At 43.7% G+C, this 17,217-nt stretch overlaps 1 protein-coding gene across 1 annotated transcript in view; it reads left to right on the forward strand.

Moving 5' to 3' along the window:
* Nucleotides 1-10,631: 10,631 nt before the first annotated feature.
* The window catches only part of ERLEC1 (endoplasmic reticulum lectin 1), a 39,626-nt gene continuing 33,040 nt past the window's right edge, over nt 10,632-17,217 (forward strand). The window contains exons 1-2 of the mRNA XM_073628563.1: nt 10,632-10,952; nt 15,929-16,033. Of these exons, the coding sequence (XP_073484664.1) occupies nt 10,797-10,952; nt 15,929-16,033 (261 nt within the window). The 5' untranslated portion in view covers nt 10,632-10,796. The remainder of the gene's footprint in view (nt 10,953-15,928; nt 16,034-17,217) is intronic.

Here is a 17,217-nt window from a genome sequence, read left to right on the forward strand (position 1 = left end):
GGCATTGTCCGGATTGTTTTTTCACCTTAATGCATAGGATGCATTAAGGTGAAAAAAACGTGAACCTTTACAACCCCTTTAACCCTTTGATCACCACTAGTGCTAATCCCTTCCCTGCCAGTGCCATTTATACAGTGATCAGTGCATTTTTTTTTTAGCACTGGTCAACAAAAAAGTGTCACTTAGGGTCAGATTTGTCTGCCGCAATGTCGCAGTCCCTGTAAACATCTCTGATCCCTGCCATTACTAGTAAAAACAATTAAAAAATTAAAAGTCCATAAATCTTACCCCTATTTTGTAGACATAACTTTTGTGCAGAACAATCAATATATGCTTTATTTTTATTTATTTTTTAGCAGAATACATATTGGCCTAAACTGATGAATACATTTTTTTTCTTTTTTTTTTCTTTTTTTTTTTTTTATACATTATTTTTTTTTCGATATGTATTCTAGCAGAAAGTAAAAAAAAAATTTTTTTTTCAAAATTGTCGCTCATTTTTTTGTTTATGGTGCAAAAATTAAAAACCCGCAGAGGTGATCAAATACCACCAAAAGAAAGTTCTATTTGTGGGAAAAAAGACATCCATTTTGTTTGGGTACAGCGTCGCACGACCGCGCAATTGTCAGTTAAAGCAACGCAATGCCATATCGCAAAAAATGGCCTGCTCATTAAGGGGGTAAATCCTTCCAGGGCTTGAAGTGGTTGATGGCACCCCAGTCTTGGTTCGAATTTGAGTTGGTCCACCCTTTGCAGCTATAACAGCTTCAACTCTTCTGGGAAGGGCTGTCCACAAGGTTTAGGAGTGTGACTATGGGAATGCTTGGCTATTATTCCAGAAGCGCAATTGTGAGGTCTGGCACTGATGTTGAATGAAAAGGCCTGACTCGCAGTCTCCACTCTAATTTATCCCAAAGGTGTTCTATCAGGTTGAGGTCAGGACTCTGTACAGGCCAGTCAAGTTCCTCCACCCCAAACTCGCTCATCCATGTCTTTTAGGGACCTTGCTTTGTGCACTAGTCCAATAAAAAACATGGGTGAGCCTGTATAGAAAAAAATTAACGGGGTTGTAAAGGTTCATTTAAATAAATAAATAAATAACAAAACGTCATACTTACCTCCACTGTGCAGCTCGTTTTGCACAGAGTGGCCCCGATCCTCGTCTTCTGGGGTCCCTCGGCGGCTGTCTCGGCTCCTCCCTGCATCAGCTAACCCCGTTCTGGGAAGCGCTCTCCCAAGGGGGTTAGCTTGTAGGCGCTCTCCCATGATACAGTGATACAGTCGGCGGCTATAGCCGCCGACTGTATCACTCGGCCCCCGGCGCGCCATTGCTTTGATTGATGGCAGCGGGAGCCAATGGCTGCGCTGCTATCAATCATCCTATGAATGAGCCGAGAAGCCAGCGAGTTCACAATGCGGGACTTTCGAGGGCTCAGGTAAGTAAACGGGGGGGCTGCTAATCATCAGATTTTTTTTTACCTTTAATGCATAGAATGCATTAAGGTGAAAAAAAAACATGTACCTTTACAACCCCTTTAAGTCAGCAGCTACAAATACTGTAGCTGACCACTTTTTACATAAGGACACTTACCTGTCCAGGTATCCCGCGATGTCGGCACCCCTAGCCGATTCGTCCAATAGCGGGAGTGTTTTGCCCCATCAACAATGACTGTGTTGATCGGGGGATTTGAGTGATTTTCTTTCCTGCAACCACGGGGTTAAAAAAATATATATATATCATCTGGGGCCAGGTTTACTGTTGCTGAAGGGGGGAAGAAAGCAAAAGGAAGGACACAGACTGTACGGGGGCAACACAGATTAGGGAGGGAGAAAAGAAGAGCAGGAGTGGTTACAGGGCAAACTCTGCTGCCAGGGAGACCCAAGAGTTGGATTTTCAAGGATAGTGTCTTATCTCAGCTCCCTGATACTCTCTCTTTTTCTTCCTCAGCAGCCAGGGTATGAATTTCAGCACTATAAGCTTCTATTAGCCTTCCTCTCTAGCTGAGCCAAGACATACAATCAAGGCTGGAACTATACATGTTTTTAATTACAGAAAGTGACATATAGTTTTTTGAGACCAAGGTGAAGTGCAGTTTCCAATAAGGAAGTGACTGCTCTGGGCTTCAACAAAATGGTGGCCTCCAGCAAGAAGAAACAGGAGCAATGCTGGAGGCAATTTACAGTACATACTCATTTTTGTAGCATAATCTTAATGTGGAATGTATGTTCTTTTGATAAAGAACATTAATTGTTATCACACTATTATGGTCAAAGTGGAACTATGGGAAAAATAAATAACAGGCTTGAGGTGTTGGTAGAATGCATTAAGGGACCTTCACACTCTCCATATGCTAAAAAACAGCCCATTTTTAGTGTACAGGTTCGTGTCCATTGAGTGTCGGAACGAAGTGGGGGACGGTGCCCTGCATTGTTACAGCACAAAGCAATATTTACTTCTTTTTTTTCTCTACCAAAAACTGAAAGATAATTTTTGGGTGCACAGACCCTTCAAGTAATTTTTAAGTAGAATTCCAGTTAAAAAAAGACTTAAAACTGTCCACTTTGTGCCCCACCAACACCTACACTATATTGTCAAAAGTATTGGACGCCTGCCTTTACACGCACATGAACTTTAATGGCATCCCAGTCTTAGTCCGTAGGGTTCAGTATTGAGTTGGCCCACCCTTTGCAGCTATAACAGCTTCAACTCTTTTATGAAGGCTGTCCATAAGGTTTAGCAGTGTGTCTAAGGTCCATAAAGACATGGATGAGCAAGTTTGGGATGGAGGAACTTGACTGGCCTGCACTCAATAGAACACCTTTGGGATGAATTAGAGCGGAAACTGCGAGCCAGACCTTCTCCTCCATATCAGTGCCTGACCTCACAAATGTGCTTCTGGAAGAATGGTCAAACATTCCCATAGACACACTCCTAAACCTTGTGGACAGCCTTCCCAGAAGAGTTGAAGCTGTTATAGCTGCAAAGGGTGGGCAACTCAAACTAAGACTGGGATGCCATTAAAGTGAAAATGCATTTAAAGGTGGGCGTCAAAATACTTTTGACAATATAGTGTATGCTGACTAACCTGTGTAAGAAAGGTGTATATACTTACCTATTTTCAGCCTGCTCTGGACATGTGATTTAGTTCCCCTGTGTCAGCCAGCGACGGATGTAGGGGAGAGGAGGGAGCACCAGCAATAGATGAACCATGGGAACCTATGGGTGATATCATTGTTCCTGGCTTTACCAGCCGTTGTCGGCGCTCCCTCATCTCCCCTGTAGCTTGACACAGAGGATCATGTGATTGGACCGGACTGGAGCAGCCTGAAAATAGGTAAATCTATACATCTTTCCTGGCACCAACATAGCAGCATATGTGGTATGCTGCCATTGACTGGCACCAGGAATGGAAAATTACGATAATTATTTGATAGAATTTTCCCTTTTCTTCCACAGGTCAGCATAGGTGTTAGGAGTGGGAAGGGGACATTTTAACCACTTCAAGACTGTAGGATGTTCATGGATGTCCTTGGCTTGAAGAGGTTATGCTGGGATGATGCCTGGTATCAAATCAAAATTTGCAGCCGCTGATTTCCTGTTCAGCAGAAGTGATTGGAGTGGCTCAACGGCCACTAGATCACTTCTTCGGGTGGCGGAAGGGAGCGATGCGACCAGCAGCAACGGCATCACTACACAGAGAGAGAGGGGAACTGATGATGTTCCTCCCACTCTGTGACCCTGGAAACCAGAAGTGATGAAATTCTCAGTCAGTGGCCAGGAAGCAGCTGATCCGCACGATTTGTGTCCGATCGGCTGCATTTAAGGCCAGAGGAGAGATTTGGGGTCTAATAGACCCCAGATCTATCCATGAAGTGGACATGTCATGGTCCATGCTGTTACAGGGGATGTTGTTTATCCTTTGTGATGGCAATAAAGTTAATACAAAAATAAAACTATTAAAGACAGCCAGTGTAAAAAAAAAAAAAAAAAAAAAAAAGTTTGGGATAAAATAAATACTGGTGTGGTATTGTTGCGAACGTCAGAGTGAGAGCAATAATTATAGTGCCAGGCCTCCTGTGTATCTCTAAACTAGTAACTTGTAAACTAGTGACGTTTAAAGCATCGCCTATGGAGAATTTTAAGTACCGTAATTTGGTGCCATTCCACGGGCGGATGCCGTTTTAAAGCGTGACATGTTAGGTATCTATTTACTTGGCGTAACATCATCTTTTATATTTTTACCAAAAAATTGGAAATTATATTGTGTGCAATACAGTTTACTATTTTTTCCAAAAGAATTGCGCAAATACCGTGTGACATAAAAAATATATTTATATATATATATATACAGTGGAACCTTGGATTACGAGCATAATCCGTTCCAGGAGAATGCTTGTAATCCAAAGCACTCACATATCAAAGCGAGTTTCCCCATAGAAGTCAATGGAAACAAATTATAATCTGTTACGCATTGACTTCTATTGCATGCAATACCGCATGTGGCCAGAGATTGGGGGGGGGCGCCGGAGAGCCTCGGAAATACTCGGGGACAGGTCAACTAAACTCAGAAACAGAGGTAAACGAAAAATCCTGGACAGCCGCACTCGAAAGAAATCTTCGACCTTTATTAAAATATGATCATAAAAATACATGCCACAGCATCACAAAGCAGGAAATCTGACGCGTTTCACACTGTAGTCAGCGCTTAATCGTATTTTAATAAAGATTGAAGATTTCTTTTTGAGTGCGGCTGTCCAGGATTTTTCGTTTACCTCTTAACTACCAGCTTTGCCTGCACCTGTTACTTCCAGCATGGAGAAAATGTTTGTTCCTCACAGACCTCTTTCAGAGCGGTGATATCTCTCTCTCTAAACTCAGAAACAGGTGTTTACGAGTATTTCCGAACCATTCCGAGTTTCACCAGCGCCCCCGCACCTCTGGCCAAATGCGGTACTGCACACCCCATTAGCTTGAATTCTGCTCGTTTCACGAGACAACACTTGCAAACAGGGTCAGGATTTTGCTCGTCTTTCAAAGCGCTCGTTAACCGCATTACTCGTTAACCAAGGTTCTACTGTATATATATTTTATCAGAGGCCCTAAAGAATCAAATGATTTGATGTTGCAATTTTTTTTTTTATGTCACATGGTATTTGTGCAATTTTTGGGAAAAAATACACTTTTTAATAAACTGCATTGCACACAATATAATATACAGTTTTTATATATATATATAATTGGTGCTTCTAATTAATTTTCTAGCAACAAAAAAATTTGATTTTTACATGAATGTGAAAGGCTAGTTAGGTTTAAGCTGGATATCCACTTGTAGGTCCTTTAGAATCTCTGGTGGTGACATCTCTGCACCGAAGTCATCTGCACACCAGGCAAGGCTTTTTCACAGAGTTCCCATTCTCCCTCAATAATACGGAGGGCTGGGGGAAAAGAAATTGGCTGTTTTGTAAAAGGGATCAGACCGTAAGCAAACGGAACCAAGGTCTGAAGCAGGAACCTTTCTCTGATGATGGCGAACCTTGGCACCCCAGATGTTTTGGAACTACATTTCCCATGATGCTCATGCACTCTGCAGTGTGGTTGAGCATCATGGGAAATGTAGTTCTAAAACATCTGGGGTGCCAGGGTTCACCATCACTGTCCTAGGACATTTAAAAAGCCAAGTCAAAAAGAAAACCACCGCCCATCCCGATCAAATGTCTCTATATGACCGAATATTGGTTTTGACCCTCACAAGTACATTGCCTTTTATTGAAGATGGCTATTTTTTATTTTTATTATTTTCAAAATAGTTTCCAATGTATTAGTACTATATCAGTATATATTAGTACTAGACCGTAACTTCTAGATTTCCACCATCGACAGTCTTGGCCCCTTTGGGTGGTAGCCTTGTCAACCTCGGAATCTTCGCCTGATTCGCTGTCACTGTCTGTTTAACAAAACTTTATTTGTGTTTGTTGCTTAACTGCCATCTTCATGATCTTTGTATAGGACTTGAAACACTGTTTCAAATATGTTTACGAATGTATGAAGAAAGCACAGTCTTCATTCTATACCTCTGCTATAGGAATCCATATCACTGCAATCATCCTTGTTCTAGAATGTCTGTACAGGATTTTATTATAATAAACTTTGTTATCCGATAGTGAGAACAGTGGTGCCTGATATCTCTTCTGGGGCATGCGTAGCTCCCAACTGTCCCTGATTTCAAGGAACTGTCCCTGATTTGGAACAAAGTCCCTCTTTACTCCTTATTTTGGTCTGATCTATATAGTTGTATATAAAATGCACAATTTCTTATAACCACTTGCCGACCGCTGCACACCGATATACATCGGCACAATGTCAGCTGTGGGCAAATGGGCGTACCTGTACGTCCCCTTTAATTGTCAGGGCTAGCGGGCGCACCCGCCGCGTACAGCGTGACCGTGCCCACGGGACCCGCGAACTCGATGTTCGCCGGCGATCATGTCACGGAGCCCCTTGATCTCGCCCCCCCCCCCCCAGTGTTTAACCCTGGGGTCTCAAACTGGCGGCCCTCCAGATGTTGCAAAACTACAAGTCCTATAAGGCATTGCAATTCTGACAGTTGCAAGCATGACTCCCACAGGCAGAGGTATGATGGGACTTGTAGTTTTGCAACAGCTGGAGGGCCGCCAATTTGAGACCCCCTGGTTTAACCCCTTCCCTGCCAGTGTCATTTACACAGTAATTCAGTGCATTTTTTATAGCACTGATCGCTGTATAAATGACAATGGTCCCAAAATAGTGTCAAAAGTGTCCGCCATAATGTCGCAGTCACGATAAAAATTGCAGATCGCCGCCATTACTAATAAATTAATAATAATAAAAATTGCCTAAAACTATCCTCTATTTTGTAGACGCTATAACTTTTGCGCAAACCAGTCAATATATGCTTATTACCATTCTTTTTTTTTTTTTTACCAAAAATATGTAGAATACATATTGGCCTAAGCTAAGGAAAAAATTAGTTTTGTTATATATCTTTGGGGGGATATTTATTATAGCAAAAAGTAAAAAATATTGCTTTTTTTTTTTTTCAAAATTGTCGCTCATTTTTTTTGGTTATGGCGCAAAAAATAAAAAAAACGCAGAGGTGATCAAAGACCACCAAAAGAAAGCTCTATTTGTAGGAAAAAAAGGATGTCAATTTTGTTTGGGTGCAACGTCGCTCGACCGCGCAATTGTCAGTTAAAACGACGCAGTGCCGAATCGCGAAAAGTGCTCTGGTCAGGAAGGGGGTAAAGTCTTCCGGGGCTGAAGCGGTTAAAAAGTGTTTCCCAGGGTTAAACCTTTTCATCCAATTTTTTTAAATTGTTGCATTTGTAAATTGAAAAGCCAATATAAAGGAATAGTGGTGGTAAAAATAAAAAAGCATTTGTGGGTGTAACCTTCCTTCTTTTTTTTTTTTTTTTTTTTTTTTTGTATAATTCTCCTTTAAGGGGGCATGGCAGGGGGTGTGTCCTATACTACATACTTATGCTAATAGGTGTCCCTCGTTCCCCTCTCAAAAAGTTGGGAGGTATGGGCATGGGTAGTGTCGTCACCATTGTTCTTGGAAAAAAAAGGGACCGACGATGGAGTAGGAGGCGGGGCTATTACAAGCAACCTGCGCCAAACTGTATTTAATGGGCCTGAGTTAGACCTGTACTACACGGGCTTGAGCTTGTATAAGAACCGTGTGAACAGCAAGCCTTCACAAAGTATTTGCAAAGCTTTCAGCAAGGATTGTTATAGCTTTTAAACCCTTCAATACCGCGCCATAGCCGAAAGACCGCTACAGCGTGGCTCTGTTGTTCAAGGAGGGCGTCCATGGATGTCTTCCCAGAACGTGCCTCCCGAGTGCCCTCTGTGATCGATCACAGATCAAGGTAAAGGGCCAATGAGAGCGGCCCTTTACCATGTGATCCGCTGTGTCCAATCACAGCTGGTTATCTGCATTTTTTCCCTCCTGCGCTGTCACAGTGTGAGGCAAGAAGAGCTGGTAACTGGCAAGTGTGACAGCGGACATTTACACTGATAATCAGGGCATCGATTATCAGTGCAGCCCCATCAGTGAAGAAGAAAAATGATCTATTTGCACAATTTTATAACAGAAAAACTGGCCGTTTTTTCCAAATTTTCAGTCTTATCGTTTGTTTAGCAAAAAATAAAAACCCCAGAGGTGATTAAATACCACTAAAAGAAAGCTCTATTTGTTGAAAAAAAAAATGACATAGGGGTACAGCGTTGCATGACAGCGCAATTGTCATTCAAAGTGTGACAGCGCTAAAAATTGGCCTGGGCAGGAAGTAAAAGTACTCGGTACTGAGGTGGTTAATGTATAAAATGTTTTTTGTTTTTTTTTTTAAATCAGCAGCTACAAATACTGTAGCTGCTAACTTTTAATATAAGGATACTTACCTGTCCAGGGATCCCGCAATGTCGGCACTCCCTAGCCAATTCATCCATCGGCTTTGGGTGTAGGTGCTGGTGTTCTTCAGATCTGGTAACAGAAGCGACATTCTGTCACGGCCATCTTGGTACACCCCACACTCGTCCACAGTAAGCCTACAGTCAAAAGGCAGCAAGCGGACATCTTTATACACTCACCGGAGTCTTGCATTTCATACTTATTTTTACCAGTAAACTGAGCTTACATAGTGAAATATAGTATTTAGAAATCCATCTGTTTTTATGTTGAGTTTTAAAAGCAGCGTTGTTCTGTTGCATTAGCAAACCTGTGAGATCAGCAGACTTGCCGCTGCTTTTAAAAAAAAAAAAACAGTCGGAATTTGTAACGGAAGTGAGGTTCTGTTGCCGCCATCTTGCTACACCCTGCACTAATCCACAGTAAGTATATGTAGCACTAACTCATGGTGGAGCTGCTGATTTAAAGCGGGCTGTTACCGTCACCTTTTTACCTGCAATTTCCACCGGTACCGGGTCTAGGGTCCCGTTGAGCTTATTGTCAGACAGTGTAGGCACCAGTCACTTGAGTATTTTTTCCAATGCTTTAATGGGAGATAACTGGAAGAAGTAGCAGGAAAGAGGTAGAAGAAGAGTTGCGGGGAAGTTCAAATACCTTTTCTTGGTGTAGCACTGAGTAATTGAAATTCTAGGGATGAATTTACTTTCCTTTCAGGGTTAAATCTTTTGCCCACCCGGATAGGTCTCTCTCACCAACCTAGCAGCCAGTACGCAGCACGAACAAAAAGTCTTTGCCACAGACTTGAGTGAAATAAAACCCGTACGATCCTCTGCCACAGTATGTAATGGTTTTCGATGAACAGCAAACACAGTACCAGAACCTTTAAGCCGACCCGGCAGTACTTGTGCGGTAGGGTAGTTTAGGATACATCCTCCAATCGAGTCACCAGGCCCTTCTTAAGACCAGCCTTGCGTGGTCCCTCCCAAGATGGGTCCTCCCCTGGATCTTCCCGATTGTCTGGCTTCTTCCCGCAGGACAGACAGCACAGGACCATCCCAACGACAGCAGACCCCAGACAGGCCTCTGGGTCTACCTGCCCGGCTGCAGCAACGCAACCCTCCAGGCTGGAGGGCTTACGAGGTAGAACTCACTGACACATACCTCTAGGCCAGGAGGGCCACGAGGCGGAAAAACCTCTCTAAACGTGGCATCTGTCCCTTAAATACCCTCTCCCAGAATGCAACTCGGAGGACCACCTCCACCGAGTTATTTTCGGGACAGAAGAGCACTCATATACTTCAGCATGTTGCTTTTCCAACACCCATGGTAACACCGACCCATGTTACCTCAATACGGCAAGCCTGCTGCTCTCACAGGTTTGCTAATCTGACAGACGACCGCTGCTTTTAAAATTCAACATCTAAACAGTCAGACGGAGTTGTTTGTACTGTATTTCACTATATAAACTCAGCTTACTGTTAAAAATAAGTGTGAAATGCAAAACTCCGGTGGGTGTAACAAGATGTCTGCCTGCCCCTGTTTTGTCAGATTAGGCGACCCGTCAGAATGTGTAACGGTAGTGTTGTTTCGTTGCCGCCATCTTGCTACACCCCGCACTCCTCCATAGTAAGGATACACTGGAAAGGGGGCGGACATCTTGTTACACTCACTGGAGTTTTGCATTTTACACTTATTTTTACCAATAAACTGAGTTTATATAGTGAAATACAGTACTTAGAACTCCGTCTGACTGGTTAGATGTTGAATTTTAAAAGCAGCAAACTTCTGTCAGATTAGCAAACCTATGAGATGAGCAGGCTTGCTGCTGCTTTTAAAATTCAACATTCAACCAGTCAGACGGAATTCTAAGTACTGCATTTCACCAACTAAACTCACTTTACTGTGTAAAGTGCAAAACTCCAGTGGGTGTACCAAGATGTCCGTCTTCCCATTCTCAGTGTATCCTTACTATGGAGGAGTGCGGGGTGTAGCAAGATGGCGGCGACGGAACGTCACTTCTGTTACACATTCTGACGGGTCATCAAATCTGATGAAACACCCCCTTCTCAGGGTATCCTTACTATAGAGGAGTGCGAGGTGTAGCAAGATGGCGGCGATGAAACGTCACTTCCGTTACACATTCTGACGGGTCGCCAAATCTGATGAAACACTGTAAAAACACCTCCACGCTCGTCACTTCCGGTTTATTTAAACCATTAGTAATTTGACAGAACACCGGTTTGCTTCCTCCCGGAAGAGACGTGGCGTGTCCAGCGGTGTCCGCGCCGTTCAGCGATGTGATTGGCCGGGAGGAGCAGCATTGGTGTGCAGCCAGTCCGGGGGAAGAGGATGAGCTGGAGAGAGCGGGCTGGGAGCGCCGCCGCTGCCCCGCTTCTGGTCACTCTGTGCGGGCTGCTCCGGCTGTGTTATGGAGGGAGGACTCTGCCGGCCATCAGCGATGACATCCCATTCCGACTCAACTGGCCGGGACCGGACTTCTCGCTGGTCAGTTACTGGTGGGGAAAGAAGAGGGGGTCACGTGACACGGGGTCTTCATGAACTCGGGGTAGAGAGAGGGGGACACCGGAATTGGGGGGTGCAGCATTAATCTTTGCACGGGCACTTCCGGTTCTGAAGGTGTGTCCCTGGAAATGCCTCCCAGGAATACTCAGGTCCTATTTATAAAGAAGCGGTGAGCGTCCGCCGGGGTCTGCGCATCTTCTACGAGGCTCTACGCCATCCTGAGATGCTTATTGGAGGAACGGTGACCTGAGCACCGCCATTCAACAAAAACACACAATATTGCCCCGTCACAACCTTGTCACCCGTTTATTGTCACCCAGTAATCCCAGCATCTATTCTAGGGTCTCCTCCTCCAATCAGAGAACGCCTTGTATGCATTAAAGGTGATCTGTGAATGGGCGCGGTGCCGAGTGACCCGCTTGTAGTGTAAAGGCGCCACTACAGTGATGCCAACGATCTGCCGGGTCCTGTGCCGTCCCACGGGGGGGGGTTCACCCACTTGGCACATGCACTGTCCACGGAAAGGCTCGCCTGTGTAAGCAAGCAACGTGGTGATCAGCGGTGCTTTGTGTCTCTTGGACACCCCGATCTCGGTAAAGTGATGATGAGGCTCTTTACCCATTTGATCAGATGTGTCCAATCACAGCCCATCACATATAAACAAGGAAATGACTGTTATCGGCTTTTCCTTTCTCTCACCGACAGAGGGCGAGGAGAGGAGAGCCGATCAACGGCATTTCCTCACAGGGGAGACATGTACAGATAATCAGTGCCACTTCATCAGTGCTGCATATTGGTGCCTTCATCAGTGCTGCATATTGGTGCCTTCATCAGTGCTGCATATTGGTGCCTTCATCAGTGCTGCATATTGGTGCCTTCATCAGTGCTGCATATTGGTGCCTTCATCAGTGCTGCATATTGGTGCCTTCATCAGTGCTGCATATTGGTGCCTTCATCAGTGCTGCATATTGGTGCCTTCATCAGTGCTGCATATTGGTGCCTTCATCAGTGCTGCATATTGGTGCCTTCATCAGTGCTGCATATTGGTGCCTTCATCAGTGCTGCATATTGGTGCCTTCATCAGTGCTGCATATTTGTGCCACTTCATCAGTGCCCATCAGTACAGCCTATCGGTGCCCATCCATGCTGCATATTAAAGCCTCCTGATCAGTGCAGCCTCATGAGCGCACACATCAGTGAAGGAGAAAAATGTATTATCTACAATATTTTCTAACAGAAATTAAGAAAAACTTTTTCTTTTTTTTTTTTCAAAGTTTTTGGGGTTTTTTTTTTTTTTTATAGCAAAAAATGCAAAAAAATAGAGGTGATTAAATACCACCAAAAGAAAGCTCTATTTGTCTATAAAAAAATTGTCTGGGTACAGTGTTGTATGACCGCGCAATTGTCATCCAAAGTGTGACAGAGCTAAAAACTGAAAATTTGGCCTTGGCAGGAAGGGGGTGAAAGTGCCTGATATTGAAGCGGTTAAATGAATACAAGAAGTCCCCTGATTGGATGAGGGTGAGTAGATGGGAGGTCATGCTGTGCTCCTCAGCATATCCAATTGGAGAAAAAAAAATCCCCCCCCCATGGTTACTATGCAGATAAAGTCGCTCGGCGCAGCTGCAGAAGATTGCTGTGATCACTGTAGAAGCGCCAACTACTACAGGGATAGTTAGTGACCCCCCCCCCCCCCTCCGTTATAAGGTATGCGGACTTCCATTGTGCCACACTGGACCAATTTGCGCATCCTGGTGTCAACAGTGAATGGCTGACAAAAGCCCAGGCACAGGACGGAATTTCTATTCGCCATGGTGACCTAACACCTGGGATTTGTCGAGCCTTGATCTAAACTGTAGTGCTATTGCATACTTTAGCATAAATTTATAGATTTGTACAGTGCAGAAAATAATTTAATCCCCTGCAGATTTTGTAAGTTTGCCCACTTACAAAGAAATGAAGGGTCTATAATTGTTATCATAGGTGTATTTTAAATGATAGAGACAGAATATCCACCAAAAGTTGCAGTTCAGTAAGGAAATCAAGTATTTGATCCCCTACCAACCAACAATAATTCTGGCTCCCACAGACTGGCTACAGTAGGTGCTCATGTTGTGGTTCACAGATTAGTCGGAATGGGCTACAAGACCATTAGCAAGAAGCTTGGTGAGGAGGAGACAACTGTTGAAGCGATTATTTGCAAATGGAAGAAATACAAAAATAACCATCAATTGCCCTCGGTGTGGAGCTCCATGCAATGTTTCGCCTCATGGGGTGAGGATAAGAAAAGTGAGGGATCAGCCCAGAACTACGCAGAAGGAGCTTGTGAATGATCTCAAGGCAGTTGGGACCGCAGTCGCCAAAAAAAACATTGGTAACACAATACGCCACCATGGATTGAAATCCTTCTGTGCCCACAAAGTCACCATCCTCAAGAGGGCACATGTACAGGCCTGTCTCAAGCTTGCCAATGAACATCTAAATGATTCAGAGAAGGATTGGGAGAAAGTGCTGTGAGCAGATGAGACCAAAATTAGGCTCCTTGGCATTACCTCGCCGTGTTTGGAGGAAGAAAAATCCTGTCTATAACCCTAACAAACACCATCCCTACAGTCAGGCACAGAGGTGGAAATATTATGCTTTGGGGCTGTTTCTCTGCTAAAGGTACAGGCCGACTTTGCCACATTGAGGGGCCAATGGACGGGGCCATGTATTATAAAATCTTGGATGAGAACCTTCTTCCCTCAGCCAGAACACTGAAGATGGGTTGTGGATGGGTCTTCAAGCATGACAATGACCCAAAACATACCGCCAAGGCAACAAAGGAGAGGCTCAAGTAGAAGCACATTAAGGTCATGGAGTGGCCTAGTCAGTCTCCAGACCTTAATCCTATAGAAAATTTATGGAGGGAACCTGAAACTTCGAGTTGTCAAGCGACAGTCAACAAACCCTAAAGATTTAGAGAAGATCTGTAAAGAAGAGTGGAGCAAGATCCCTCCTGAGATGTGTGTAATCCTGGTCACCAACTACAAGAAACGTCTGACCTCTGTGCTTGTCAACAAGGGTTTCTCCACCAAGTACTAAGTCATGTTTTGCTTGGCAATCAAATACTTATTTTACTCACTGCAATTCAACTTATAACATTTGTATTGTGGGGTTTTTTTCTGGATGTTTGGTTGACTTTCTGTCTCTATCATTTAAAATACACCTATGATAATATGTATAGTCCCTTCATTTCTTTGTAAGGCCCATTTTAACACTGGGGCGGTAGGGGGCTTCGGCGGTAAAACAGCGCTATTTTTAGCGCTTTTTTACAGCGGTATTCGGCCGCTAGCGATGCGGTTTTAACCCCCCGCTGGCGGCCGAAAAAGGGTTAAAACCCCTCGTATAGCGCGGCTATAGCCGCGCTGTCCCATTGGTTTCAATGTGAAGGAGCGGTGAATACACCGCTCCTTCACCGCTCCAAAGATGCGGCTGACAGGAGATTTTTTTCTTCTTCTGCCAGCGCACCGCTTCAGTGTGAAAGCCCTCGGGCTTTCACACTGAACAAACAGCGGAGGCTGTTTAGGGGCGGTTTGCAGGCGCTATTTTTAACGCCTGCAAACCGCCCCAGTGTGAAAGGGGTCTAAGTGGGCAAACTTACAAAATCTGTAGGGGATGAAATATTAATTTTCCCCACTGTATATACTCAGGAGTCCCAGACAGCGTTTTATAACAGAGCCTTGACTCCTGACTCTTGTGCTGATAAGTCATCAGAGACGGGAAGCATTGGAAGTTTTCATCCGAAGATTTCTGTAGGAATCACCAGGCGTTCTTTGCTCTCATTAAACAGATCTAACAAAACTTTCAATAGTATATTTAGCAAATAAGAGAAATTCATTGTTCGGGTTTACATACATTTTACTCACTTCAGTTCGAGCCTGTAATACCCCTCCCCTCTATCATCAGGCAATTTTCATTTATTTTTTCTCCAATTTTCAGCGTTGTTAGTTTGGCAATTGCTCCATCATCCAACACTTTACCCAAATAAATTTTGATAATTTTTTAATGTTTTTTTGAGACAGAACTTTCCTTTTGGTGTTTTAACCACTTACTTTCCCTGGTCCTGCAGATATACTGTGGTGGTCTGGTCAGGCTCAGTCACAGATATACATTCTTACCAAAAGTATTGGGACGGCTGCCTTTACACGCTCATGAGCTTTAATGGTCTTAGTCCATAGGGTTCCATATTGAGTTGGCCCACCCTTTGCAGCTATAACAGCTTCAACTCTTCTAAGTAGGCTGTCCACGGGGTTTAGGAGTGTGTCTATGGGAATGTTTGACCATTATGCTTCCAGAAGTGTATTTTGTGGGGTCAGGCACTGACTTTTTCCATCCTAAAGGTGTACTATCGGGTTGAGGTCAGGACTCTGTGCAGGCCAGTCAAGTTCCTCCACCCCAAATTCACTCATCCACGTCTTTATGGACCTTGCTTTGTGCACTGGTCATCATTTGGTGGAGGGGAGATTATGGCGTGGGGACTGCTGTGTCACCACTGTGTGCGGATCACTGTTACCGAGACCTAGTAATCGGGTACTATGTGATCACTGTGATTGGTCATAGAGATCATAATGTAAACAACCTGTCACAAATGGTTTTCCATTCGTGAACAGCTTACTTACTGTTGTGATCTGTGATGGGCCCAAAGCAATGACATAGTACCTGGCTACCTGTACCACGTGATTAGCTTAGCCAATCACAATCGAAAGCAAGCTGCTCATTCATGACAGCTAACGCTATTGGTTATACAGTGATGATTGATCATCACTGTACAAATACAAAATAAAAATAAGCACGAAAAAGAGACGCAACAGTTGTACGACCTAAAACATAGACCTTTACTGACTGTTCAGGAGCAGCAGAAATATGCCGCACTGTCCTGAGATTGAAATTTACTGTGACACGTATTTTTCTTTCAGCCAACCACGGGAATTCCTTACAAGGAGGACAATTACATCATTATGACAACTGCTGATAAAGAGAAATACAAGTGTATGCTTCCTCCTTCTGCCAGTGAGAATCAGGTAACTGCTCCATTGTCTGGACTTTAAAGAGACCCTGTCATTAGAACATTTTAACAACAATCTTCCCATAGGTTTATATGTGCATTTCACATGTTTTATGCACGTTGTTTACATACAAAATCCTCCCTTGTGTAGCACCCAAAAGTGAGACTGCTGCTGGGATCTACTTCTTGGATGTGATGTCAGAAGCCCCAGCAAACTCCAAGCTGTCACTCAATGACACTAATAATATTCCCCATCACTCCTCCCCGGCAGCTTCATAAAAGGATATGTAGGTAGGGATATGGGAGCTGGGCCAGCCTAGACTGTATCTAGACACTCCCACAAGGACAAGTCTGATCATTGGAGGAGAGCAGCCTGAGTTCCCAGCATAGCTAGAGAACTGACCACGATGTGCTCTCCTGATTAGTGTGGTCAGTTATTTTAATAGAAAAGCAGAGGAACTGGCAGGAACATCATTGATTTCACACAAAGGCTGCTTTCCGTGTTGGCAGTAAAGCGCTGCTCGTATTAGCGGCGCTTGTTTCGGCAGCTAGCGGGGTGCTTTTAACCCCTGTCTAATGCCCAAAGAAAGGGTTAAAACCGTCCATGTTGCAACGCTTGCGATGCGCTTTTCAGGCACTTCCGAATCGTCCATTCCAATGGGCAGGGGCGGTGTAGGAGCGATGTACAGTTGTGCTCATAAGTTTACATACCCTGGCAGAATTTATGATTTCTTGGACATTTTTCAGAGAATATGAATGAGAACACTAAAACTTTTCTTTCACTCATGGTTAGTGTTTGGCCGAAGCCATTTATTATCAGTCAACTGTGTTTACTCTTTTTAAATCATAATGGCAAAAGAAACTACCCAAATGACCCTGATCAAAAGTTTACATACCCCATTCACTTTACTGATTATGATATCAGGGTATCTTTATGGTTTAGGATTTTATATATAAGCACCACTCCAACAGATGGGGATAGTTTGATAAGCGCACCAACATATTTTATATTGATTTATAGCAACAGGTGTCACAGCACTAACTGGTTGCTTTAGTTTTCTTTTTTTTTTTTTTTTTTTTGACAATAAGTTCATATTCATTTAAATTAATGATATTAATTAAAAAGTCAAATATAATACAGTTTTATATATAAAAATCTAAATAATTTTTAAAAACTGTCATTTTTGGTTTCGGCACCAA

This window comes from Aquarana catesbeiana, linkage group LG04 (genome assembly GCF_042186555.1).
Source record: "Aquarana catesbeiana isolate 2022-GZ linkage group LG04, ASM4218655v1, whole genome shotgun sequence".
Lineage (NCBI taxonomy): Eukaryota > Metazoa > Chordata > Amphibia > Anura > Ranidae > Aquarana > Aquarana catesbeiana.